The following is a 27,182-nucleotide window of genomic DNA, read 5'->3' as shown; positions in this document are numbered from 1 at the left end:
TTCCAGCAATGTGGATAGCCTCATCCACCAACTGAATCAGAGCCTCTGAGCACAGGGCCTCAGCAAGTGGTGTGCTACCTGCGCAGGTTGAAAACCTGGTCTTGACACTGACCATCAAAGTCAGAATACATACTTGCTTCTATCATTTCCCTGACTTTCATGATAAAGATCTACAACTGTCAATTTGGTTATTCATTATTTTACATGTTAGGTGATCCTCCTATAAGCTTGTTTGGAAGCAATAACAAGATTGCTTGATGCTGTTTTTATTTAATAGTTATAATAAAGGAAAAGATCCATAAGCACCTTGCATTAGCAGTTGTTTAACAGGAACAAAGACTAGTCATGATCCTGCTTAAACTAATTTATTAAAATGTCTCTTTCTAAGTAACAAGATAATCTCCACACCATCTTGCTTGGCCACAATTATTGGCTCTCAGCTAATTGGGTCTTAACAAATTGTATTAAACAGAAAATCCCAACTTTAGATTTCTATCCAAGTTGTAAAAATAACTCTTCAAGAAAAAAAAAAAAAGAGGCCGAGTGTGGTGGCTCATGCCTATAATCTTAGCACTCTGGGAGGTCAAAGTGGGAAGATTGCTTGAGGTCAAGAGCTCAAGACTAGCCTAAGCAAGAGCAAGACCCTGTCTCTTCCAAAAACAGAAAAATTAGCTAGGTATCATGGCACACACCTGTAGTCCTGGCTATAGGGAGGCTGAGGCAGAGGACAGCTTGAACCCAGGAGTCTGAGGTTGCTGTGAGCTATGATGACATCACTGCACTCTACCCAGGGCAATAGGGTGAAACTCTGTCTCAAAAAAAAAACAAGATATAAAATGTGTGAGAGCCGGCACTGGGGCACTCTCCTTTGGCCCCACCCAAGTTCCCACCTGTGGGTCTCAACCAAGTGCTCCACCTGGCAGGGTGTGCAGCCTTGAGGTTGCACTGGATCTCACGTCACTGACAGGGCTACCTGACGCTGGCCTCTGCTGGATCTTGCTCCCTACTTTAAAGAAAACACACACACCTTCACGTCCTGGGCTGCATTCTGGTTACTAATCATGCCTGACTTTTCCCTGCACAAACATCATGGCCTGATGTAATGTTCCTAATCCCAGATTCTGCTTTCTCTTTCTCTCCCTGTTACCATTTAGTGCATGAGGACCTACTATGTGCCAGGCACTGTAATAGGTGTTTCATAAACATTACTATTATCCATAACCTACAAGACAGATATTCCCACCTCACAGTTGAAAAAATAATAAGTATCCCTTCTCCAAAGTGCTTGGGACCAAAAATGTTTTGGATTTTGCCTTTTTTTCATATTTTGAAATATTTGCATTATACTCTGAAATTCAAAATGCTACAATGAGCATTTCCTTTGAACATTATATCAGTGATCAAAAAGTTTGGGATTTGGGAGCATTTAGAATTTCAGATTTTTGGATTTGGGATACTCAACCTGTACTACTGAAGGTCCTGTGGCCAGTAAGTGGCAGGATGTGATCTGAACTAGACAAAAGTGGTGACTAAATCAGGTCATTTCTAGAAGTCACTTTACAGAGAAAAGAGTCAACATAAGGCACATTCTATGATATTTGGATTTAATGTGAACATATTTGCATTTGAAAGTAGAAATACTGTCATTAGGAGGTCTTTGAAGAGCAGAGTAGCCTTTATTATTTCTATAGTTAACTCAAAGTGCTAACAGCTAAAAACGGAAGCTATTCCAAAGTTTGTATGAACAAAACCCACAAAGAGTTATAAAAATATTTATTTAAATGGTACAGAAAAATTATGCATACATAAAAATGATTAAAAGTTCATGTTAGAAAATGCTAAAAACTCAATAATTTATACAATGATAAAATATAAAGTGATGGGAAAACATAAAATACTTTTGTTTGGTCTTCTCACCCAACAAGACTATTATAAAAATAAGATATATAGTAATTACTGAAGCTGGGTTAAAGGTACATGACAACATAATTCCTTTACACATACTCAGTCATCCTAAACAATGAACTGCTACCCTTTATATGGAAGAGTGAACAATTTATTTAGCATATTGTGAATGCATTATGTCCCTATAATGAAACCACTACCTTCCCCAAGGATTCAAACAGATTAATGTTGCAAAATAGTTATTTCTATGTAACACAGACTTCTGAAAAATTCAATAATCATTTGAGTTTAAGAACATCCAAATGAATTATAATTTATTCTGATTTCAACAACAGATCTACAAAGTCACAATTTTTCCCAGGAAACCCCTCACTTCCCAGGTGCAAAAATGCATTGCAGCCTTTCCATTAACTGTCTGTGATGCTTTCAGCTAGGCAGATGTTTAATCATTTGCTTTAAATTTACACGTCCAACTAGGCACACTGGCACACCGACTGCGGTCTCTCCCAGCTACTCGGGAGACTGAGGAAAGAGTTCAAGGCCAGCCTGGGCAACACAGCAAGAGCACCATCTGTAAAAAAAATAAAAAATAAAAAAAAATTATGTGTCCTTAAATCTGAAAGAAAAACAGCACTTATGTCTCAAGTAAAACATTTTATCTTAAGCTACTGAATTTAACATTAAAAAGCACAGTTCAATCTGTCTGTGACCTACACCACCATCTGGCTGTCAACTGCCAATTATAAATTCAGGTCAGCAATAAGTCAAAAGCTCTCAAACATCTGTGAAAATGCAAAACTGAACAGCTAAAAACAATTTAAAAACATCAGAAGGGGAGCGGTGGGTGAGAGGGTCAGATGAGAAAATGTTCAGAGATGTGAAATTACTCAGGAGCCCTGAGCTGCTGGGGGCAACACACACGCACAGGGACAGAGCATCTACCGAGGGCCGGTGGCCCTAGACAGCATGGTGCACGGAGGGTACTGCAGGCATCAGCATGGGCACAGAGCTGCTAGCAACTCTTTTCAGACTGGCAACAGTGAGATTATGTCCATTTCTTCTTTATACAGTTACAGTGACTGTCCTTTAAAATCCCATAAGGAATACATGCTGTTTATCAGTCAGTTTTCATTAATTTCCTGAGAATTTTATTAACTTTTACTTCTCTGGGCCTCAGTTCCCAAATCTGTAAATTGCTGTATAAAGTAAATTTCCTCAAAGTTCTGATGTCAGTGACATGAAGGGAGAGACTACCTTTGTCTTTTTCATCTTGCCCCTAAGTACACAGAGTGAGTATCCTCAATACACACTTGTGTAATGGCAGCAGGCTAAGGGTTGGGTGGTCTGTGGGGAGGCAGAAATTCTATAAATAATACCAAAAAAAAGTTGATGTGTCATCCATCAAATTGTTATGAGGTAGCCAGGACAGTTAGAAGATGGCAGAATTTTTTTTTCCCAATTAGGTAAAATTGCCCATCCTTTCTGTGTTCCCATTCCTTAAGAAAAATATAGCCAAGACTCACTGGATATAAACTGATGGATGCTGACTTCAATACAAAATGGTCTAATGTGTTTTTTTAACCATGCTGGAAGGTACAAATCCTGTCTTTCTGAGGTCTTTGAAAGGCAGGATGCTATCTCTAAAAAGTAGTCACTTAGAACTAAATTTTACAAAAGACACAGGTCTCAGTCCCCTTTTATCTTAGAGTGCAATGGATGAACAGCTCTGGTATAAACATAACTAAAATAATTTACAAGTCATCTGTTACAGCTGTGTCCAACTGAAAATCATCATGAAAGATATTTTCCAAATAAGTTCATTATGAGAAACACTATTCCTGATCTCTTACCTTCAGATCATCCAAGGAGTGAGATAAACATTACAACCCCCATAAATTGAGTAAACAACAGCAATGGAGTAAAAAATGACCACACATGCCATAAAGCAATGTTGAAGCTGAAAAGAATGAAAAACAAACAGTTGACAACTGTAACTGTAATATACACAAATATTCTAGAATCTAGATTTAAAGAACTCAATTTGGGAAAATTCATGCAAGCAGCAACTTTCCATATACATTGTATTTCTCACATGTGTGATTTAGCCAATGTTAGAAAGAAAAGCTCTGGATATACTTATGGAACTGTTATAATTTCTTTAAAAAGTACTTGGAATTGGAAACACTAAAGATTTCTAATGGGAGTTGATATGGCTTAACAGAAGCTTAAGTCTCTTAAAGTTATTGTCTATAATAAAATATGAATTTAAATGGCTATACCTGCTTTTATGATCTCACATACTAAGCTATCATGGTAAAAAAGACAAACGTATTTCTCTGAAAAACAGAATGAAAAAAGTAATTGTTGGCCGGGCGCGGTGGCTCATGCCTGTAATCCTAGCACTCTGGGAGGCCAAGGCGGGTGGATTGCTCGAGGTCAGGAGTTCAAAACCAGCCTGAGCAAGAGCGAGACCCCGTCTCTACTATAAATAGAAAGAAATTAATTGGACAACTGATATATATAGAAAAAAAAATTAGCTGGGCATGGTGGCGCGTGCCTGTAGTCCCAGCTACTCAGGAGGCTGAGGCAGTAAGATTGCTTGAGCCCAGGAGTTTGAGGTTGCTGTGAGCTAGGCTGATGCCATGGCACTCACTCTAGCCTGGGCAACAAAGTGAGACTCTGTCTCAGAAAAAAAAAAAAAAGTAATTGTTTATAAGCTTAAATTTTTCATTGAGAAATAAATTATTCCTATCACTAAAGTAAAAAATAAAACACTAAGTACAAATGATTTTAAATGACTGAAGCTATAAGCACAGAATAGGGATAATTTAGTATGTTAACTTTTATTTCTCTCAGCCTCAGTTTCCTTATCTGTCAACTGCTCTTAGTTTCCTCCAAGTTCTAGAGTGAGTGACAAGGAGGGAGACACTGTTTTTTTTACCCTGTCCCTCAGCACACAGACTATAGTCAATTAATTTTCACAGAGAGTTATTGGTTTTAATATATAATATTTTGACAAGTATGAATTTTAATCTATAACTATAATCCTATAACTATAATATAATATAATATAATATAATAACTATAATCCTACTGGTCTAAAAAATTAACATTTCTGGGGTTATCTTAGCCTTATGGGGAAAAGTAAAATAACACATCTGTATACCCACTTCACTGAATGATTAATAAAAACCACATCACAATGTCAAATATCCTTGAACTTCAACTATAGAAAATAAGTCACAGAAAGCAAACATTTAAACTGAATATGTATACAGGTATGTGATATTTCCAAAGTCAAAATTCAATTAACTTAAATAAAGAAAAACTGAAAAGCTATACACAATATTTGAAGAGTAACTTTTTCTGATTGACAGGATCATCGAACATGTTTCCTTTGTATTTTTCTGTAATTTACAGATTTTTCTTTAGTGAGCTAATATTGCTTTTATAAATATTGCTTTTATAATACTTTTATAAATAGAAAAACTGTTTTTTTCATTGCGTACCTATTAAATTATGCAGAAAGATATTTATCGTGGCATTGTTTCAGTATAAAAATAACTAACAACAGAGAACTTGCTAAATAAGAACTTGCTAAATAAATCTTCACGTTGTGAAGATTATGTAACTGTTTAAAATAATGAGACACATCTCTATGTACTGTTTGGAAGAACTCTAAACTAATATGGCTCCACTGAAAAAGAAAAGGAAAAAAAAGATGAACAACCACTTTGGAGATCAGTTTGGCACTATTTACTGAAGATGGAGATACACACACACCCTATGACCCAACAATTTCACCGTGTGTGTGTGTGTGTGTGTGTGTGTGTCTGTGTGTCTGTGTGTGTGTGGGTCTGTATACATATACATATATATAGATACACATACACATATATATACATATATCCAACAGAAACATGTACACGTTCTGCAAAAGACATGTACAAGAATGTTCTTAATAGCATCCTTCATATTAATAACCCAAACTGGAAACAACTCAAATGCAATCAACAGTGGAATAGATAAATTGGGATTTAGTTATACAATGGAATGCTAAATAACAATGAAAACAAATAACTGTTATGGGCAACAACAGATGAATCCTACATCATGTTGCACATAGCAACCAAATGCAAAAGAATACATACTGTATGAATCCATTTCTATAAAGTTAAAAAAAATAGAGTATTTAAGGGATGCAAAAGCAAGTAATTACCATAAAGGTCAGAACAGTATCTCCTTATGGCAGGAAAGATGATGTAGTGATGGAAGGAGTATGAAGGGGTGACCAGGTACTGGCTTAGTTGTCTTTCTTGACGGGGGTGCAGTGGACATCAATGCTCATTTTGTGAGAATTCATTCAGCTGTACATTTTAGTTTTTTTCTACTTTTCTGCATGTATGGTACATCACAGTGAAAAGATTTAAAAGGCAAAATGCACAATATGTATAGAATGTCACCATTTGTGTTTTAAATAACTAGGTACATAAATAAAGAGATGATAATAAAAAGGGAACCAGAGAACAGGAATGACTATGAGACTCTTTTTCCTGTTACACTTTTTTTTTCTTTCAGAATTTGGACCATGTACATCATTATCTGATCAAAAAAAGAATGTGTGTTTTTCATTCCTATAAGTCTTCAAAGTTAACTTACCAAATTCCTGCTGCAATAAATGTAGCAGTTGTAATGGGTATCAACATTGGATACTTGACATCATATTCCCCAATCCCACGATACCATTCCAGATACACTATGCAGTAAAATGCAATCAGTAAACTGACAAGCAACAAGGCACCTCCAAACAGAAACCAACTGTGGAGACAAAAATAACATAGGGGTTACTTATATAACCCTTAGCAAATCAGCAGATATCTTAAACATTTCATTAACAGCTTACATATCAACGTCTAAGAAGAATATCAACTGAAGAAGGGGTACAGAGGGAAATTCAATTACAGTAACAGCTTATAGTAAGCCTCTATTTATGGGAGATTGGGGTGAGAAAAGACAACACATGGCTCATCAAAGGATTAAAGAGTAAGACTTTGAAGAATACTTTCATAAACCAGCCAACCAAGAAAGAACCCTGGGCCAGGAGCAGGGGCTCACGCCTGTAATCCTAGCACTCTAGGAGGCCAAGGTGGGAGGATGGCTTGAGCTCAGGGGTTCGAGACCAGCCTGAGCAAAAGCAAGACCCCGTCTCTACTAAAAATTGAAAAATTAGCTGGGGATGGTGACTCGCACCTGTAGTCCCAGCTACTCAGGAGGCTGACAGATGAAGATTGCTTGAGCCTAGGAGTTTGAGGTTGCTGTGAGCTAGGCTGATACCACTGCACTCCAGCCCAGGCAACAAAGTGAGACTCTGTCCAGAAAACACAAAGAAGGAACCCTGGTTACAGCTATGCATTTTCTTTAAAACTACAGGAAAGATAGAAGCTTTCTGGTTGTTTCTGAGTATGAGAGTAATAAAGAACATTCTTATCAAGTACCATTAACTCCTCCAAGTTAAGCAGAATTTCTTGGAATACTGAAAATCAATTTGAAAGATAGTTAATTCAAATTCTCTCTCATGAAAGATATCTACATGAAACTCTCCCATTTTCAGAATCTTTCTTACCCTCCCCCCAAAGGACAATGCCTTTTTGTTCCTCTTCAATTCCAACCATGACCTGACTCAGTGTGCATGAGGCATCCTCCTCTAGCTTTGCATGGATGTAAGGAACCCTAATGCCTCAAGCTTCTGAAATGAGGCTAATGCAGGGAAAAAAGAAATTACTCAGGTATCTGAGGAATGAGCTGTTTTCAAAAAGCAGAAAGCCTGCATTTCCTTCTGTTCACCCCTCTCCTTCCACAGCTGCTCAAACTACCCCCTGCTTAATGAGTCCCTCGCCAAGAATACAAATTGGCTTTGATTACGCAATTATGTTTTTTTTTCTCTAAGACAATACTTTTTCAAGGATAGGCCTATGATTCGACTTCCTTCCCATCCCCCACAGCCCTGGTCCCAGCACCTGTGAGTGTAATTGCATTTCCCTCTGTACCCCTTCTCCCTGGAGCCCAATATTCCCCCTTCCTCCCCAGTACCCCTGCACTTTGTCTCTGCCACATGACAGCTGTGGTCCTGGACATGCCACTTCCTACCGTAGCCGCCCCAAACATCTTATACATGTGATCATTTCTTTAAACTACTGAGAATACCTAATATAGGACACAAATAGAAAAATTTCTCCTATTTCTTCTTAAACCTCAAAAAGGTCTCCACTCCTGAGGTTGAACTGGACTAGGTACCCCTCCTATGTTCTCCTGTAACATCCTGCGCCTTTGCTTACAGAGCACCCACCATGAGGCCTGGTAACTTTGCTGTGGCCTAGAAGGAGCTGTTAGAAGGCTGGAAATGTACCTACTTATCACTGGCACCCATAGCCATAGCCACATCTCATGCTCTCACAAAATACTTGATGAATGAGAGAAAAACTGATGGCAGTGCTATTTGAAGGACACATCCTCTCTCTTCCCAGCCCGACTGAGAGAAATGGAGTCACACTGATGAAGAGCAAATGTCAGCTTTATTACTGACATAGCTGTGGGAAGTGGTGACAAAGTGCTTCCTAACACTGAAACCCAGAAATAGACACTTAGCCACTGGGTTCCAAGTCACAGTGAAGACTGAGACCTTCTCCTGTTGGAGCTGCCCCCATAAAATGATAGCACAGCAAAGCACACCAGAATCTGTGCTTGCCTTGGGCAGCTCACTCTCAAAGGAAGAAGGTGCTGAGCTACGTATGTCCAGTTCCTCATCTCACACTCAGGTGAACCACACCACCTCCCAGGGAAAAAGTGAGTGAGATGAAAGGGAAGAAGATGGGAGTGTTTAGGGACAGTTCCTACTCACAGAAATCAGAAAGGACAAGCTTTCTACCCTCAACAGTTTAAATAAACACCCTCTGCCTACTTTGCCGACTGCTCGCTTGCTCCAGCTCCTCAGTATCCCCCTCCAGGAGTCAGGGCTCCTCCCAAAGGCCTAGAGGAGAAACTGTGTGTCTTGCCATGATACCAGAGGACCACAGTCCCGCCTACATCTTGCTAGCCCCTCTGGCACTTTCAAATTACTACTCTTGACCCCAAGAAAACCAGTCCTCTCCACGCCAGCTCTGACGCTCACCAACATCCCTCCTTGTCGTCAATTATCTGGGTCTCCACATGCCTGTCCAATGTGCAGTGAGGACACAGGGACATGATTCACAACCTTCTCCACGTCACCTCAAGATCATACTGAAGACATCTCCGTCCCCGTGAATCAGGAACTATTTTATATCGGCCTGGCCACAAAGTTCTGACTCCTCCCCCTGGTGACCTTTACCTCATCTAATTCAGTCACACCCTATAGTCACATGCGTGCTGGAACTACTCTCTGAAGCAAACCCTGGGGCCCGATTTTCATGGGCAACGAGCCACTATTCTTACTCCCTCCCCAGTACTTCTGCACTTCGTCTTCATAAAGACCTCAGTCAGTCTTTCTCCCTCCATCGTGTTCCAAATAGATCAGGTCCTTCTTAAATTCACTAACTTCCTCATCCTACAACACATCTGTGCTGAAAAGGCACAGTGAAATTTTCAGTTCTCATGCACTCTGCTGTGCACTCCCAGAGCACACACACCCTTGTCGCTTTTTCCGACTTGACTGAGGTATAACTGACAAGTTAAAATTGTATATATTCAAGGTGTACAATGAGATGACTTCATATAAGTATACATTATGAAATGACTATCATGATCAATTAACACATCCATCAGCTCATAGATACCACTGGTTTTTTGTATGAGTTTGTGCATGTATAGCAATGACACTTAAGATCTACTCTCTTAGCAAATTTCAAGTATACAATACAGCATTATTAGCTATAGTCATCATGCTGTATATGAGATTCACCAAAACTTATTCATTTCTTTTTTTTTTTTTTTTTCTTTTTTTTTTGAGACAGAGTCTCACTTTGTTGCCTAGGCTAGAGTGAGTGCCGTGGCGTCAGCCTAGCTCACAGCAACCTCAGACTCCTGGGCTCAAGCGATCCTTCTGTCTCAGCCTCCCAAGTAGCTGGGACTACAGGCATGCACCACCATGCCCGGCTAATTTTTTCTATATATATTAGTTGGCCAATTAGTTTCTTTCTATTTATAGTAGAGACGGGGTCTCGCTCTTGCTCAGGCTGGTTTTGAACTCCCGACCTCGAGCAATCCGCCCGCCTCGGCCTCCCAGAGAGCTAGGATTACAGGCGTGAGCCACCGCGCCCAGCCCCATTTCTTTTTTTTTTAAAGAGCCAGGCTCTCACTCTGTCACCCAGGCTAGAGTGCAGTGGCATGATCAGAAGTCACTGCAGCCTCAAATTTCTTGGCTTAAGCTATCCTCTTGCTTCAGCCTCCTAAATAGCTGGAACTACAGGTGTGCACCACCATGCCCAGCTAATTTAAAAAAAAATTTTGTAGACACAGGGTTTCACTAATATTGCCCAGGCTGGTCTCAAACTCTTGGCATCAAGCAATCCTCCCATTTTTGCTACCAAAGTGCTGGGATTACAGGCGTGAGACACCATGCCCATTCCTATTCATCTTGTAAATGAAAATTTATACCCTTTGACCAATGTCTCTCATTCATCTGTGAATCACCAGCACCTCCAACATGGGAGGTATTGACAGAGTAGGTGCTTACTAAGCGTTTGAAGAATTCAGCTGACAAAATATAAAATGAAAAATAAGGGTTTAACTTATAAAGCAATAAAGTTTTCTCACCTACTAGTGTGAAAGTTTTCTTTAAGGATTTTAAAGAAATCAACATAATAGGTCAGAGCAATGGATGCCAAAATCCAGAATCCACAATGGATATTAAGTCTTGGAAGAGCTTTCTGCTTTTTCTCAACAGCTGTAGAGGTTTCTGCAAAGAAGTGAGATTTCAACTTGTAAGGAAAACTTACACTTGTTTTAAGCCAAATAAAATCATTTCCTAGAGTGAGGCTCTCCCTTTATAGCACCAAATCCTTCTGTAAAACCATCAAGATAGGTTTATATTTACAGAAACAATAGTAGCCCACTACAAAATGTTCAATATAGTCAACTTATTGCCTCTAAATGAATTGTGAAATCAAATTTACATTTTCTTAGTCTTTCAGAAATAATGCTGCCACCTGGAAGTGTGGGAATTTTATGTTTCACACTTCTTCTAGGAAAGTAATTAGCCCTGTTAATTAATAAAAATGTCAAAGGCAAACGTTAGAGCATGAAATGGACTCGTGCTCTTTCAAGAACACTTTTTATAACTAAATAGTTTAGTTATTTTAAACAAACATAACCTTTTGAGGCAGCTGAAAGTGCAAAGGGCACTCTAGAGCTCTACTCCCAGCACAGCACTGTCTTGACAGGTGACAGACAAGTCATTTCTCCTATCTGGGACCCAATCTGAAAGAGTAGATGGATAGGGGTTGGGTCAGATGGGTGATTTCCTACAAGTTCCCCAAGTGACTCTGACATGCTAAGTTCATGTGAGAACCACTGGTCTACATTTGGGGTTCTGGGCCTTTAGATGACCACCAGAAACCCTGGGGAGCTTATTCATAATGTAGATTCAGAGAAATATCCTCAAAATTTGTAAATCACACCTGGGATTACAGGCGTGAGATGGGCATGATGTTGTGTTTATTTTGTTTACAACATACAGAATAAAAAAGATCTAAAATATCTCCCTCCCATCCTTAACCCCAGTTTCAATGTCCAGAGGAATTCTTCCATCCACAGGTGAACACACACCACAGAGGTTATGCTTTGTACTCGAATGCTGGCATACCATACGCTGTCCTGAGCCTCCCTTTGGCAATCATCCCCACTGGGACATAATAGTCTGTCCAGCTTGTCATGTATAGATATAGACACGCTTATTTAGCCAGTTTCCTGCTGGCAATCAGATATTTCCATTCATTTGCTATTACAGGCAATCCTGAGGCGAAACACTATGCACACGTCTTTGTGTACTGTGGTAAAATTACAGGTTTTTCCGTATTTTTTTTTTTTTTTTTTTTTGAGACAGGGTCTCGCTCTGTCACCCAGGCTGGAGTACAGTGGCCTCATCATAGCTCACTGCAACCTGGAACTCCTGGGTTGAAGCCAGCCTCAGCCTCTGGAGTAGCTGGGACTACAGGTGTGCACCAACACACCCAGCTAACTTTTATTTTCTTTCTTTTTTTCTGGTAGAGAGGAGGTCTCCCTCTTGCTTAGGCTGGTCTCCAACTCCTGGCCTCAAGTGATCCTCCCGCCTCAGCCTCCCAGAATGCTAGGATTACAGGCGCGAGCCACCGTGCCAGGCCAAATTCTTAAACCTTAGAACCGGTCGATATATTTAATTATAATGGATATTTCCAAATAGGTGTTAAACCAGCCATCTAAGGAATCCTGAAGCGCAGCTGAGATGAAGATGCGCAGAACTACGCTATCTCTAAGGATCTTTCATGACATTAAATATCCGACTTGCAAAACTACTTGGTAAGATTTGAAAAACGAAAACTCGGTTCCTCCTGACTGAGCTAGAGCTGCGGGAGGCCCGTGAGGCCAGCCGTTTCCGGGCGCCTCGCCCCGGGGCCCTCAGCGCGGCTCGCAGTACACCAGGGAGAGCGCCTCACCCGGCCCGGCGTCGCCCTCGCTATCCAGGGGGCACTCGGCGTCCGGCAGGAGCAGGAATCGCCTCCGGAGCTGCTCCCGGGCCTGTGAAGCGTCCATGTCGGCACCGCCCCGAAACGCGACGGAAGTGGCGTCTGACACGCAGCGCTTCCGGCGTCGGCTCCGGGGCCGGGGTCTCCGGGCGTCGGGGATGGAGACTACAGTTGCCTTCTCGGTTTTAGTAGGCAGTAAACTGGGGTGGAGTTGGCGCTGTGGGTTCTGCACTCGACTCCGCAGGCCTGGTTTGAATTTTAAAATACTGAATTTTCCCGGTCGACAGTTTTCCCAAGTTTATTCCGAGCTACGGAAGCCCAGCAGGACCAGGATTACTGCCGCCGCCACAGGCGTGCAGGACAGGGATGCGCGGCCGAGCTGCCCCGCTTCCAGAGCCCTCCCAGGCTCCCGGTGCCAAAGCATAAGAAATACTCTGCACCCAGCCCTCGACTCTCGGCCTCCAGCTTCGTTCCTACTCCCGCTTTTCGAGAGTCGCGCAGCCAGACTCAGCAGGGTTGAAGGCAGCCCCAGGAGGAGAAAAGGACCGCTGGACAGAAGACCGCTTGGGCGTGAAATAAACCGGTCGGGTGTTTCCTCTTGAGCAGCAGGGATTATACGTGTCTCAAGATTGGTTGTGGGGTTAAGTGAGGACACCCGCATGTGGTTCATGTGAGCCCCCTTCTCTCCACTTGTGAAAAACTGCCCCAGCCTGGACCATGGGAGCTAAATTACTTTCCTCGCAAACTGCCATTGCCCACCGCTCACGCCCATAAACCATCTGTCGCTAGTTCACAGCTTTTCTTCCATCAATAATCCTGTTTATTACTTTCCCACCTCTTCTCTGCCTAGTCATGTGCTGAGAAATGCTGTGCTTACCCACTCAAACGTTCGTTCACTGAGCACTTACTATTTACCTGAAGCTGTCAGGCGCCATGCTAGGCAGTGGCGTTGCACTTGAGGCACTCCTAGTCCCCAAATGACCAGAGACAAAATGACAAGACAGTGCAGTTTTTATAGGTGTATGGAAGTGTTTCCTTAATTCAGCTAAGAAACATTTTCTGAGCTGCTACATGCAGTAAAATGACGAGGACAGAGCTAGGTAAGAATCTAGTGGAGAGGGCAGCTTCAACACAACACGGTAATAGAAATACTGTACGGTGGGCCTATGGGAGTACCGCATAAAGGACAGTTTATTCTGTTGGGGTGTCTGGGGAAACAGGGAGAATGGTTTCTGGTTGGTAGAATAGAGGGCAGCATAGCCCAGAAAACCACACAGGAAGTAAAATTTGAATTAGTAGGCACTCTTTAAAATCTTCTATATGTCATGGGTATTTGTAAAAGGAATGTAGAGAGGTATTCAAGAGTGTCAAGTTTCTGCTGATTTATTTCTGCCATTTCTTCAGCCTTTCTATACCCTTTGGAGCAAAGAATTTTACAGCTGGGTGGATCATATAGCTTTTCTAAACAATGTCTCCCTTTTCCTGTTTTTTTTTTTTTTTTTTTTTTTTACAGACCCCCAAATAACTGGGATCCATTTCTTAAAAGCCAACTGGGGTCTTTGGCCCTCCCTCCTTCTCTTTCATACCAAGTTAGAAGCCTTATTAACAGGAATTTAATTCGTCCCATCAAACACAGTCTTCTGTTGATTGTGTCCTCAAAAATGGGTCAGTGCAGGGTCTCCCTTGTAACTGAATATTCCCAAGAGCACTGCAGCAATTCCGGGGTTTCCATGTGTGGTATGCTCAGGTTGGATCAGGTTTTCCCTTTGGTGGTTTCAGGGCCTTTGTATTTATTTGGATCTGAACTCTTTCCAGCATTTTTTTTTCTCTGATATTTTAAATGGCACTACTTGTACACCAGGCTGTTGATACTTAAAAGCATGTTGGAAAAATTCCAGTCTTTAATGACCACATCTTCATTGCTGGGGTCCATTAAATAAGTTCTTCAGTGTGCACCATGGTGTCTTAATTATAGATATATGATATCAGATTGCTACCAATGAAGACATTTTTGTTTTCAATGTGGATTACGTACAGGGAAAAAATGAATTTGACTGTGACTTTTGTTGCCCTCCTCTTAGCAGCAGCAAGGTGTTTATATAGACTAGGGATCCTCAAACTTTTTAAACAGGGGGGCAGTTCACTGTCCTTCAGACCGTTGGAGGGCTAGACTATAGTTTAAAAAAAAACTATGAACAAATTCCTGTGCACACTGAACATACCTTATTTTGAAGTAAAAAACCAAATGGGCAGGCCGGGCGCTGTGGCTCACGCCTGTAATCCTAGCTCTTGGGAGGCCGAGGCGGGCGGATTGCTCAAGGTCAGGAGTTCGAAACCAGCCTGAGCAAGAGCGAGACCCCGTCTCTACTATAAATAGAAAGAAATTAATTGGCCAACTGATATATATATATATAATTAGCCGGGCATGGTGGCGCATGCCTGTAGTCCCAGCTACCCGGGAGGCTGAGGCAGAAGGATCGCTCGAGCCCAGGAGTTTGAGGTTGCTGTGAGCTAGGCTGACGCCACGGCACTCACTCTAGCCTGGGCAACAAAGCGAGACTCTGTCTCAAAAAAAAAAAAAAAAAAAAAACCAAATGGGCAAAAACACCCACATGTGGCCTGCAGGCCGTAGTTTGAGGACGCCTGATATAGACTATTGAATCCTGGCTCCATCACTGTGGGTCCTTGGGAAAGTTACTTCATTGTTCTAAGTATCAGTTTCCTCATCTGTGAAAAAGCAGATACCAGAGTGGAGATAGATGAATACAGATGCTTAGCTTAGTGCCTGGCATATACAATATGCATTCAGACAGTGGTGGTTAACCGTTCACTACTCCTTAGTTTCCACCTTCAGGATCTGGCACATGCTCAACTCAGTATTCCTTTGTCCTTGGGCTCCAGCACTCTTTGTTCATGTCTCTCTTCCAAGAAGTATAAAGCTTTATTGCAATTTTTCTTTTGCCTTTCTTTTGTGCTTTCCTCAGTTGACTTGGGGTAAACAACCATGTTTTAGTGGCTCCCTAGTGCCTTGCAAACACTGCGCACGCAGCAGGAACTGTTACCAATTCTTTGGTCCTTAATCACAGCTAATTGGTCTTCATTCAGACATACATGTGTCTGCCTAGCATCCCTTCCTCTGGGAAAACACTTTTCCTCCTTTCTGGAGTGGTCCTGCTCAGTACTCAGGATGCTAACTCTGTCCTGGGGGAGGGCACATTTACCTAAACCAGACTTCTCAGTTCTTGGGGCTTAAGCTGGGGCCACTAGGAAGATCTTCTCTGATGCTTTGAAATAGTGAGCTGTGAGGTCAATGTGGGTTTGGGGCTGCCATTCTGGAAACACACAGGGAGCCCACATAGGAAGAAAGCTCCAAGAGGCAAGCTAACATGTCTTGGTAGCACTGCTCCAACTCCGGGATGCTGCCAGACCCCAACTAACCCAGTTAAGAACCTGGGCTCTGGAGCCAGCTACCTAGCTGGCTGTCATCACTGGCTGTTTCAACTTTGGGCAAGCCTCTTATCCTCTCTTTGCCTTAGTTTCCTCACTTGCAAAATGAGGTTAAGAATAGTACGTACCTCACAGTATTGGCTAAAGATTACAAGTATTAATACATGTAAAGTGCCTACAACAGTGCCTGGCCCATAGAAAGCTCTCAATAAATCTTAACTGTTGTTATTATCTATCGTTAAGACTTCACAGATCTTTCAATTTTCCTTTTTTTTTTAGACAGTTTCATTCTGTTGCCCAGGCTAGAGTGCCATGGCGTCAGCCTAGCTCACAGCAACCTCAAACTCCTGGGCTCAAGCAATCCTTCTGCCTCAGCCTCCTGCGTAGCTGGGACTACAGGCATGCATCACCATGCCTGGCTAATTTTTTCTATATATTTTTAGTTGACCAACTAATTTCTTTGTATTTTTTTAGCTCTTGATCAGGCTGGTTTCGAACTCCTGAGCTTGAATGATCCTCCCGCCTTGGCCTCTCAGAGTGCCAGGATTACAGGCGTGAGCCACCACCTCTTTTTATAAAATTTGAGTTGTTTCCTGTTACTTGTAACCCAGAGACCAGACCAGTGTAGGCCTGTCGTTGTGCCACATAGCCACTTTCTTGGTCCCCAGCTGTTCTGTAAGTGCCTCCACAAATGAGTTAATATGTGTAAAGCTATTAGAAAAACATCTGGGTATGGAAAGTACTCGTTAATTGCTAATATATATCACTTTAAATACTTCCTTTCATTCCAAGAAGAAAGCTAATTGAAAAAAAAAGATTCTTGGCCAGGCAGGGTGGCTCACACCTGTAATCCCAGAACTTTAGGAGGCCAGGGCAGGAGGATCACTTGAGGCCAGGAGTTCGAGACCAGCCTGAGAATGAGCAAAACCCTGTCTCTACAAAAAATAGAAAAAGTAGCCAGACGTGGTGGTGCACGCCTATAGTCCAGCTATTCTGGAGGGTAAGGCAGGAGGACTGCTTGAGCTCAGGAGCTTGAGGTTGCAATGAGCTATGATGATGCCACTGTACTCTAATAGTCTGGCCAACAGAGTGAGACCCTGTCTCAACAACAACAAAAAAAAGATTCTCCCACTCAGTGTATTAAAATGCAATGAATTTGTTTCTTTTTCTACATAGCTCTGATTATTTCCCTAATAAAAAGCTATAGCATTGGGATTGCTATGTCAAAGATATGACATTTTAAAGGTTTTTGATCAATATTTTCAAACAAGCTCCAGAAAAGGTTCACTGTACTACAGTGGACCCTTGATCAACTTGAGAGTTAGTGGCATCAACCCCTTGCACAGTTGAAATCCTCATATAACTTTTGACTCTCCCAAAATTAATGGCTCACTGTTGACCAGAAGCCTTATTAATAACATAAACAATCAGTTAATACATACCTTGTATATTTATATGTATTATATACCATATTCTTACAATAAAGTAAGCTAAAGAAAAGAAAATGTTATTAATAAAATCATAAGGAAGAGAAAATATATTTACTATTCATTAAGTGGAAGTGGATCATCATAAAGGCCTTCATCCTCAGTGTCTTCACACTGAGTGAGCAGGAGGAAGAGGAAGGGCTGGTCTTGCTGTTTCTGGTGGCAGAGGCGGTCTGCCTATGAGCGGACCACACATGGAAACTCTAGTTGTCGTGATCAACTGCACTTCATGTTCCCGCCAGCAGCTGTCTTCAACTTTTGCACCAACAATGGGCTGTATCATTTTGATAAATTTTTCCCAATTAATAGTTGGGGTGGGGAAATCTGACATTTTAATTTGCTTTTCATTGGCAAATGATTTTTTTTCACATGTTAATTGGCTATGTGTATATCCTTTTTTCCTTTTGGGATTTTCATTTTTGCTTGTTTTGATAGATCAATAATATCTTTGAAAATCAGATATGTTCGAAGTATACTTTTTTCTAGTTTATTATTTATCTTTTAAGTTTGATCATGTTCCTACCTATGTTTTGGTTTTTGAGACAGAGTCTCACTCTGTTGCCTGGGCTAGAGTGCCATGGCATCAGCCTAGCTCACAGCAACCTCAAACTCCTGTGTGTTAAACTCAGTGTATTAAAATGCAATGAATTTGTTTCTTTTTCTACATAGCTCTGATTATTTCCCTAATAAAAAGCTATAGCATTGGGATTGCTATGTCAAAGATATGAACATTTTAATCCTTCTGCCTCAGCTGCCTGACTAGCTGGGACTACAGGCATGTGCCACCATGCCCAGCTAATTTTTTCTACATATTTTTAGTTGTCCAGCTAATTTCTATTTTTAGTAGAGACGGGGTCTCACAAGAGCAGAGTTTCGAACTCCTGACCTTGAACTATCCTCCCACCTTGGCTTCCCAGAGTGCTAGGATTACAGGCATGAGCCACCGTGCCCAGCCCTGTTTTGTTTTTTTAACTTCTTATAGCCTTTGATGAAGAGTTTGAACTTGCCCCACAGGGTCAAAGTGGAAAAAAAGTCCTGGTTGAAATACTCAATGTTAGTGTATATCACTTAGGCCAAGGGTCCCCAACCTATGGTGAGTTGCGTAATTATTTTGTTATGTATTACAGGTAATAATAGTGCATAATAAATGCACTATTAAAGTGCATAATAAATGTCATGCACTTGAATCATCCTAAAACCATCCCTTCCCTCCATCCCCTGGTCTGTGGAAAAATTGTCTTCCATAAAAATGGTTCCTGGTGCCAAAGAGGTTGGAGACTACTGACTTAGGGACATACAACATAGTAAATATCACTTGAACCCCCTTCAAATGAACCCAGTTATTCCTCACCCATTAGTTACTTAACTAGCTATACTTGGAGAGGTTCTTTTACCTACAACTGAAAGCAACTTTAACCAGCCTAAGCAAAATAACAATAATGACAACCATAATAATCATTATCTTCATAAAATACGTACATGATTTTTTAAAAGGACACTTACTGGAATTCCTTTGAATTATTTCATAAGGTTGATGAAAAAATAGGATTTCATTCAAGCCTGGGTGAGGTGACACTCCCTAGCCTGGACATTTTTAAAAAAGCTCTACTTGGAATGTCTTTATAATGATGATCTAATCATCAGAGCTAAGAAAGGGCAAGGAGAAATGAGGAGGGGTCCTGACCAAAGGAAAATGGGAAAATGTTGGCCAAGAGAAAAATTCTAAAATATCTATGAAACATCTGAGTTCAATTCAATCCTGATTCTGTGGTGTGGCCTAGGGACAGTCCCTCAAGCTCTCTGCACCCACTCATCTATGAAGTGCATATGATAACATCACCCTCCTAGAATTTTTGGAAGGTTTGATGATACATCTAAAGGGCTTAGCACTATGCCTGGCATGTAGGAAGTACTCCCATAAAAGGGAGTGATTATTATTATTATTATGAAAGTGGAATCTAGGCAGTGGGAAGAGGCAGCCCAGGAACAGCTCAAGGTCACTGCCAGAAGAGCGGCATCAGGTCCCAGCAGCACAACCCAAAAGGGTCAGGCAGGCGGCCGTGCCCAGAGGAGGAGGTCGGGAAGCCGTGGACAGAGGCCCATGGTGGTGAGGTGGTGAAGACCACAGCCTTCGTTCGCCGAGCGCCTTACACGTGTTACCCATTCAGTCCTCACAGCAACCAGATGAGGTTGTTACTGTTATGATTCATGTTTCACACATGAGGAAACTGAGGCCCAAAGCTTTATTATGGGATCTAAAGAAGCTTTCATTTATTCTCTCATAAGTGAGTAAACTGGCCCTTTGGTAGTTTAATTGTAACGACTGAGGAAATACCTAGTTTGTCACAGTGTAAAGTATGTCATCTCGCAGGTCTTTGCTCCATAGGCCCAAGGCTAGGAAGGTGGAGGACCTAGGACCTGAACCCAAGCTCTCAGCCGTTGTGCTGAACTGCCTCTCACGTCTGAAAGCATCTCAGGACACCAGCTATGGAGAAGTCAGCGAGTCTGGGGCTCCTGCTTGCCAATTGCTAGGTCCGTGGTGCTCGGCCGTCTGCACTGGATTAGGAGCCAGGAAGGGAACATGTGGTGATCTGGGTGCCCCTTGCCACCCACACCTGTGGCAGACATTGTTAATTGGTCACAGCATTTCTATCCCTTTCAAAGAGCCAGCTTAAAGCCCCAAAATCCTGAAGAGCACCAGAAAACCACTAGTAATTAACTAGAGTTGATAGGTTGGATAAAATCTATTTGCTATCTCTAGTGTGAGGGCTTCAGGCATGCCAGAAGACAACAGTATGGAAATGCAGTCAGGTATATGCAAACTGAGAACTGCTTTTCCACCAGTAAGAATCTGCCTGTCAAGGGCTGGGTGGGTGGCTCACACCTATAATCCTACCACTTTGGGAGGACAAGGCAAGAGGATTGCTTGAGCCCAAGAGTTCGAGGCTACAGTGAGCTCTAATCATGTCGCTGCACTCCAGCCTGGGTGACAGAGCCAGACCTTGTCTCAAAAAAAAACAAAAAAAAAACTATATGTCATTTTCTTGAGAGACTCAACACCTGCTTATCAAGATATACTGAAAATCGGGGGGGGGGGAGGGGTTGGCAAGGGCAATATATGTAACCTTAACAATATTTGTACCCCCATAATATGATGAAATAAAAAGGAAAAAAAAGATACACTGAAAATCAGAAACATCAATGTGTCAGAAGGCTGGCATCGAAGGGTGGGTCCCCACACACGGCCAGCTGGACTCTGTAACCTCACCTTGGACATCACCCCAATACCACTGTCACAACTCCCAAGGATGCCTGCTTGCCCTCAAGTTTAAGAAGACAAAACAAGGAGGAGAAAAACACCAGCCTTCCACGATGGGCAGCGGCAGGCAGAGCCTGGCTGTGAGGGGAAGAGTGCGCTCATCCCAAACCCCGCATCAGCGCTGTGATGTGCCGGGAGGAGACCTGAGGTTCAGGGGCTGACACAGCGCCTGGCACAGACAGCCCTTGACATACAGTGGCTGCTGTCATTACAATTTTCTTTTTGCAACTACTGCTCTTTCCTTCCAGACCCACAATTCTCAAACTCATTCAAACGGTAGAGTGCAAGCGCTTTTGTGGAACATCATGAAACATGGATAATAAGCAAAAAATAGCCAAACACTGTAAGAGCATACGCCAACTCTCATAGCATTGAAACTAGAATCGGTAGCAGCAAGTGCCAAGGAAATTTTATGCAGGGACACCTTAAAATTGAGAAATTCTATGACCTTAACCTTTTTCTGAAGCCAAATGAGAGAAAGACTGCCGTTTCAAGTTTAGCTGTATAATACCTTCCTGTTCCACATAAAATCAATCCAAGCAGGCCTATCCCATGACATTACTATTAGTATCCGGATTCAAACTTGATGCCAAATCCCCAAAGCAATGCTGTTAGAAATTATTCAATAGAACTGAATCTTTACCTACCTTTGATCTACAATGGGGAAATCTAATATATGGACGACCACAGGCCTCCCACAGAAGCTGGCCTGAGGGCACCAGGAACAGAGAACAGCAGAGGTAATATTTCAGCAGCTCACAATAGCCTCTCTGTGGCCAGACAGAGGCCTGACCTCCTGAGCGACGTCTGACCTTTCAACTCTGACAAACATATGTATTTACTCAGTAATTACAATTTAAACTATCAAAGGGGCAGTTTAACCACTCCTATCAAAGGGAATAAATTGAAGCTTTCCTATATCCCGTAACAATAACAACAACAAAAAAAAACCCTAAAGTAGCATTTGCACTCAAAAGAAAACAAAGAAACTTCTCTTTTCATTGGTGCATACCAATTTTTTCTCAGAAATCCTCCCTGTCCTATAACCAAGACAGACAGTTAGAAGTAGAGTCTAACCCCAAATTACAGAAGCTGTTAAATCTAATGAGCAGCGAACTAAGCGAGATCGTGACTTTTTTTTTAATGTGAAAGGACAGTGGTAAGCAGATGCCATTCTTTAAGCTGGGGGAACTGCTATTCTGTTTTATTTTTAACATCACCCAAGATTGAAATCTGCCTTGAAAACTTGGAGACACCATTTTCCAGTTTTATAATCTAGTGTAACCCTCAGGGATTTTGCTTGACAGCACTGAATAACAGCTATTTTGAGGAGATAGACACAGAGATGGAAATTTAAGAAATAGTAAGTTTTGGTACCTTTGGAAGCAAAACAAACTCATGTACCACGGAGGGTGGCAGTATAAACTAGTAGAAACTGTTCGGCCTTATCTATAAAGCCAAAACATGCCCAGGGACTTAATACTGCCACTCCTGGCCACATACTCGGCAGGAATGAGACAGTATATGCACCAGGAGACGATGTCGTTAATGTTAACGTAGAAACCCAGCCACACTGAAACAGCTGGTCATCTCATCAACAACAGAAGGGGTGAATACTGTGTAGCAGTAAAGCAAACATAAGCTCTAGCCACACAGCAACATGGATGAATCTCATGGAATGTTGAGTCAAAGAAGCCAGACACAAATGGGTGCACACCATGCAATTCCATTTACGTCAAGTTCAAAACCAAGCAAAACCAATCTATGCGGATAGAAGGATATGGGTACCCTTGGGCTAAATAGTCTATTTCTTTGACTTAGTGACACAGGTATTTGCACTTTTCCAAACTCAGTGAGCAGTACTTAGCATTTTCATTCATTTCTGTATGTATGTCAAACTGCAATAGAAAGTTTACAACAAAATATCAACTTGTATAGGTTGGTTTGGCAGTTGTAGGTCTGTGTCTTTGTCCTAAAAAACAGTTAAACATCAACTGTAAACTAGAATGTGACCTCAAAATTGAAGTGGATTTCTGCATTTAAATGTGTTGCCCTAATGCATGGTGTGGTCACACTGGTTCTTCTCTGCTGCAGTCTAGGCATCCCAAGAGCTTTGTGCAGGAAAAGCAGATGTCAGAGCTTGGGCCAGTGCTTCTGACAGTCAGTGGTAGACATCGCAGTCTGTGCGCTTCACGTACTTTAAGAGATGTTTTCAGATACTTACTATGTGCCAGGCACTTTGTGTACAGTATTTTAATTTCACCCTATCTACCTTAGGAAGTCAGTACAACAGGAAAAGACCTTGAGGTTTAGAGAAGCTAAATAACCTGCCCCAGCAGGGGGCCTTGGCTAGTTAGATGCAATCTCAAATCTAATTCTGGCACATGGCCCCTGCTTAGAACATACCCCTCGTTCCATGCCCACGTGGGTGGGAGTCAGGGCGAGAGGAAGCGAGGTGGCAGGAATGTGAAAAAGATGCCTTGATGCATCAAGTAGGTAATAAATAACCACCTTTCAAGAATCAATCCAAGGAGCCTTTACTAACTTGGTACCCTCCGTCCGCACCCCAGGCAGAACTACTCTGTCCTTCCTGGGCCCATGTTACACCCAGCACACCCTCATGGCCTTTTCCTCTGCTCCCCCGATGTTGTCTCCCCTCCCTGGAGACCTCTGGGGCACAGCAGCTGGCATAGAGCTAGGCCCCAGGGTGGGCAATCTGGAATGACTTCATTAGTCCTTGCAAATTAAAAGTGTTTCAGTGACAAAAGGGCTCAGTGCAGAATTGCCGGGAGGGAGGGTACTAGAGGATTCAGGTCTAGGTTTGTGGGAAAAGCAAAACTCCATGCACACATACAACTTTCCAAAGGAGTCTCTTTACATGTGAATTCCACCACACGTTTACGATCAGCAGTTCCTCTTCTGGAATTGACAGGGGTAAGATTTCTCCTATGTACCAATTCTTTTGCCAAAATCTTGTTTACTGGAACAAGAACAGGGGTTAACTACTACAACCAACCTCTTGCCCACGTGTAATTCAGGAATCACTATAAAGTAACACTTTCTGCACCTAGTAAATGAGAGACATGATACACTCCCCTTGGCTTACTAAGCAGAGGTTTAGAAGGCCTATGTTAGCCATTTTTTAAAGCTTAATTGGAAGAAGGAATAAAGGCTGAGTATATTCTGAGATCAACCACAAAGTACTGGTAAAGGCATAGAATATGCCTTTTCTCTTATCTTAGATAAGGATAATAATTTATCTCCAGTTCCCTTCCCAAAGGGAAAGAGTTACAATTTTAAGAGTGCTACAATGTCATGGTTCCATATCCAGGTAAAAGTCAACAACATACAATTATCTGCTTTATGGTAGAGTCCAGGCTCATCCATCATTAAGACATAAAAGGATAACCCCAGCTAAGGGGTCAGCTTTCAATGGAGATGAATTAGATAAAACTTCCCCGATTCAACTGCAAAAGTGCTGTCTAAAATACAGGAATCTTCACCAAAGACTGTTGCCTTTTTCATTCCTAGTGACGTCTTCTGGAAGAGGGAGGCAATTACAGGCTAGTAAGGTTACAAAAGTAAATCGTTTAATAAGACCTGGTCAGCTTGTTTTAACTTTGAAAGAAAAATGAGATGCTTAGGATATGAGTGCTTTACAGCATTCACAAAAATCTGCAGACCTGCAAAAATGCTGATTACTAATCTTCACTTTCATTTTCAGTGTTCTAGCCCACCCCGTGAGGTGGGTTTAAACAGAACTAGAAACAGGGTTCTGGAACAGCCTTGGTTCCTCAGAAGGGCATTGTATGTCACCAAGGGAAAATGAGTGATTTTGTAATATTTAAGTTTTCTCCACACGAGGGCTGCTCGGCTACCAACTGTTGGCATTCGTTTGACCTCTACATCGGCCTGGGTCTGGCTATGCAGCCGGGCATAGGGGAAAGGGCAGCCCTGGCTTCCCACTTGTTGTCCTGAGCCTGGTTCCTCACGGGAGTGCTAAGTGCCCTGTGTCCAACATTCAGAAGGCCCCAGTGTGCAACAGTCACACATCTTAATCTTCTGGAGTTGGGCAAAGCACATCTCTCAAATCCTGCTTGCTGAGCGCATCACAAAAAAATGGCCAGTACACCTGGTTGACAAATGCCAAGGATGCCCTAGAAAATAAGACATCAAGACAACCATGGTGTGTCAAAATGCACCCCTGGCAGGTATGGGGGTACCTGACTGCCAGACCCAAGACCAGCCGGAAGACAGGCAGAACATGGTAGGATTCAAGCTTATGGTCAACTTAGACAAAACAGAACTGTAAAGCCTTATGTGAACATCATTACATCGGTTTCTAAGTCCCTGGAGCTTCAATATCATGCCTGTTTAAGAGTTCATCAGGCCTGAGCAAGAGTGAGACCCCGTCTCTACTATAAATAGAAAGAAATTAATTGGCCAACTAATATATATATACAAAAAAAATTAGCCGGGCATGGTGGCGCATGCCTGTAGTCCCAGCTACTCGGGAGGCTGAGGCAGGAGGATTGCTTGAGCCCAGGAGTTTGAGGTTGCTGTGAGCTAGACTGACGCCACGGCACTCACTCTAGCCTGGGCAATAAAGTGAGACTCTGTCTCAAAAAAAAAAAAAAAAAAAAAAAAAAAAAAAAAAAAAAGAGTTCATCAGGCAGGCAACTGCCAACACTGAAAAGGGTGGTCTCTGTGTAAGACCTTGGGAATGACCCAGGGATCATGTTTTGCAGGCAGACCCCAGGGCAGCTGCACACACGGCAGCCCAACTGCGGTGTCCAATGAAGAGACCCTTCCATAGCACGGACTGTTAGATGCCATCGCCAGCCTTGCTTCGTCCTTGCAGCCTTTAGGGCAACTGAGAGTCCACGTCCTCAGCCCCAGGGGGGACGGACACCTACTGGGATTCCTGAGCAGCACAGCCAGCCCCATTTCTGCACTGGGCTGCCCATAAGTTCTCACTCCTGAGAACCCTGGATAACGGCTGGCGAGGATGACAAAATGAGGGCTCACCCACAGATAAGTATACCTTTTAATTTTGTCACATTTGGCAAACTTTGCCTTAAAGGTATCACAGTAAACCTGGACACAGGCAATTTTGGCAGACAAATAAAAGCACAACTTCTCAACTACTGTGGCACTTGCACATCCTCGTGTGACTCTCACAGGTGGCTTTGCATCTCCTCGCCATGCCCTGGTGGATGGTGGACCATAGCTCTGCCCCCTGGAGTGTCAGAGCAGGAGGACGTCCCAGACACGGAGTCACAGCTGCGTTCTGGTTTTGTCCCTGATTAGGTATTTAGTCTGAGTCAAGCTTCACTTTCCCACTTTTCCTTCTGCTTTCCAGACTATCTAAAGCTTCTCATGGCTCAAAGATGGTTATTGATAACAGTAGTGACATGAGTTTTAGGGACAATGCTGTGTACTTTAAAGAAACTACTTCATTCACTCACAACCCTCTACTATCTCCATTGTCCAGATGAGAAAAGTGAGGTTCAGAGAGGTTAACTGATAAGGGACAAAAGCCAGGACCTGACTTCAGGCCTGATTCAAAGCCTATGTCCCGTTCCTTCCAACATGGTGCCCCTCAATTCCCCCACTGCAGTGGCATAGCTCCAAACCAGAACTGAGCACAGGTGCTGCTTGGCTTGGCTGGCAAATCCCAGAAAGAAGCTGGACCCTTGGACCCCTAGGGGCACTCAGAAGCTCAGAGTCTCTATTCCCCTTTCACCCACTCGTCCCTCCCCTAATCCTAACACTTGTTCCACGTCCCAGTGTTGCTTTCATCTGTAGGATAAGGCATTCACTGATTACTACCACAGATGCTTATCGCCTTTTAAGGGACTGGTGGACAAAACCTACTCGATTACCAGGAGGGGGCACAGATTCCCTCCATCACAACCAGCAGGACTCAGAACACCATTTCTGAGAGCATCTCAGAGCAGTCTGAGCACAGAGCAGCAACACAACTAGTTAACGGGCTCGGTCTCCCTGACCCTCCTGCTTCTATCCACAGACCACACTCCTGAGTCCAGTCCCCGACAGACCTGTCTTTGGCTGAAGGTAGAGGGGCCACAGTGTGGACAGGCAAACCTGCTACAGAGAAGCCTCCTCTGAAGAGGGTAATTTCTGGCTAGGGATCAGCACATATAAAAGACTTGTCATAGCAATGCCTACACCAAATACTACAATTAACATACACTTTTTAACAACACAAAAATCAATGTACAAAATATCTCTAATCAAAAATGTGTAGAAATTATGTAGTTAAAATGAATACTTTTTAGTCTGATCAAAAGAGGAATTACTTTA

At 42.4% G+C, this 27,182-nt stretch overlaps 1 protein-coding gene across 1 annotated transcript; it reads right to left on the bottom strand.

Annotated features, from left to right (window-relative positions):
* Nucleotides 1–1,756: 1,756 nt before the first annotated feature.
* Nucleotides 1,757–12,722, bottom strand: TMEM128 (transmembrane protein 128). Its single transcript, XM_012739727.3, has 5 exons — nucleotides 12,573–12,722; nucleotides 10,696–10,837; nucleotides 6,565–6,723; nucleotides 3,756–3,862; nucleotides 1,757–2,476 (listed from the first exon to the last, which is right to left on the bottom strand). Exons 1-4 carry the CDS (start codon nucleotides 12,667–12,669, stop codon nucleotides 3,763–3,765), a joined length of 498 nt encoding a protein of 165 aa, XP_012595181.1. The 5' UTR covers nucleotides 12,670–12,722; the 3' UTR covers nucleotides 1,757–2,476; nucleotides 3,756–3,762.
* Between the last annotated feature and the right edge of the window lie 14,460 nt (nucleotides 12,723–27,182).

The sequence above is a fragment of the Microcebus murinus genome, chromosome 16 (genome assembly GCF_040939455.1).
Source record: "Microcebus murinus isolate Inina chromosome 16, M.murinus_Inina_mat1.0, whole genome shotgun sequence".
Taxonomy (NCBI): Eukaryota; Metazoa; Chordata; class Mammalia; order Primates; family Cheirogaleidae; genus Microcebus; species Microcebus murinus.
Note: the sequence above shows the minus strand (reverse complement) of the source record. Positions and strands in the feature narration are given on the sequence as shown.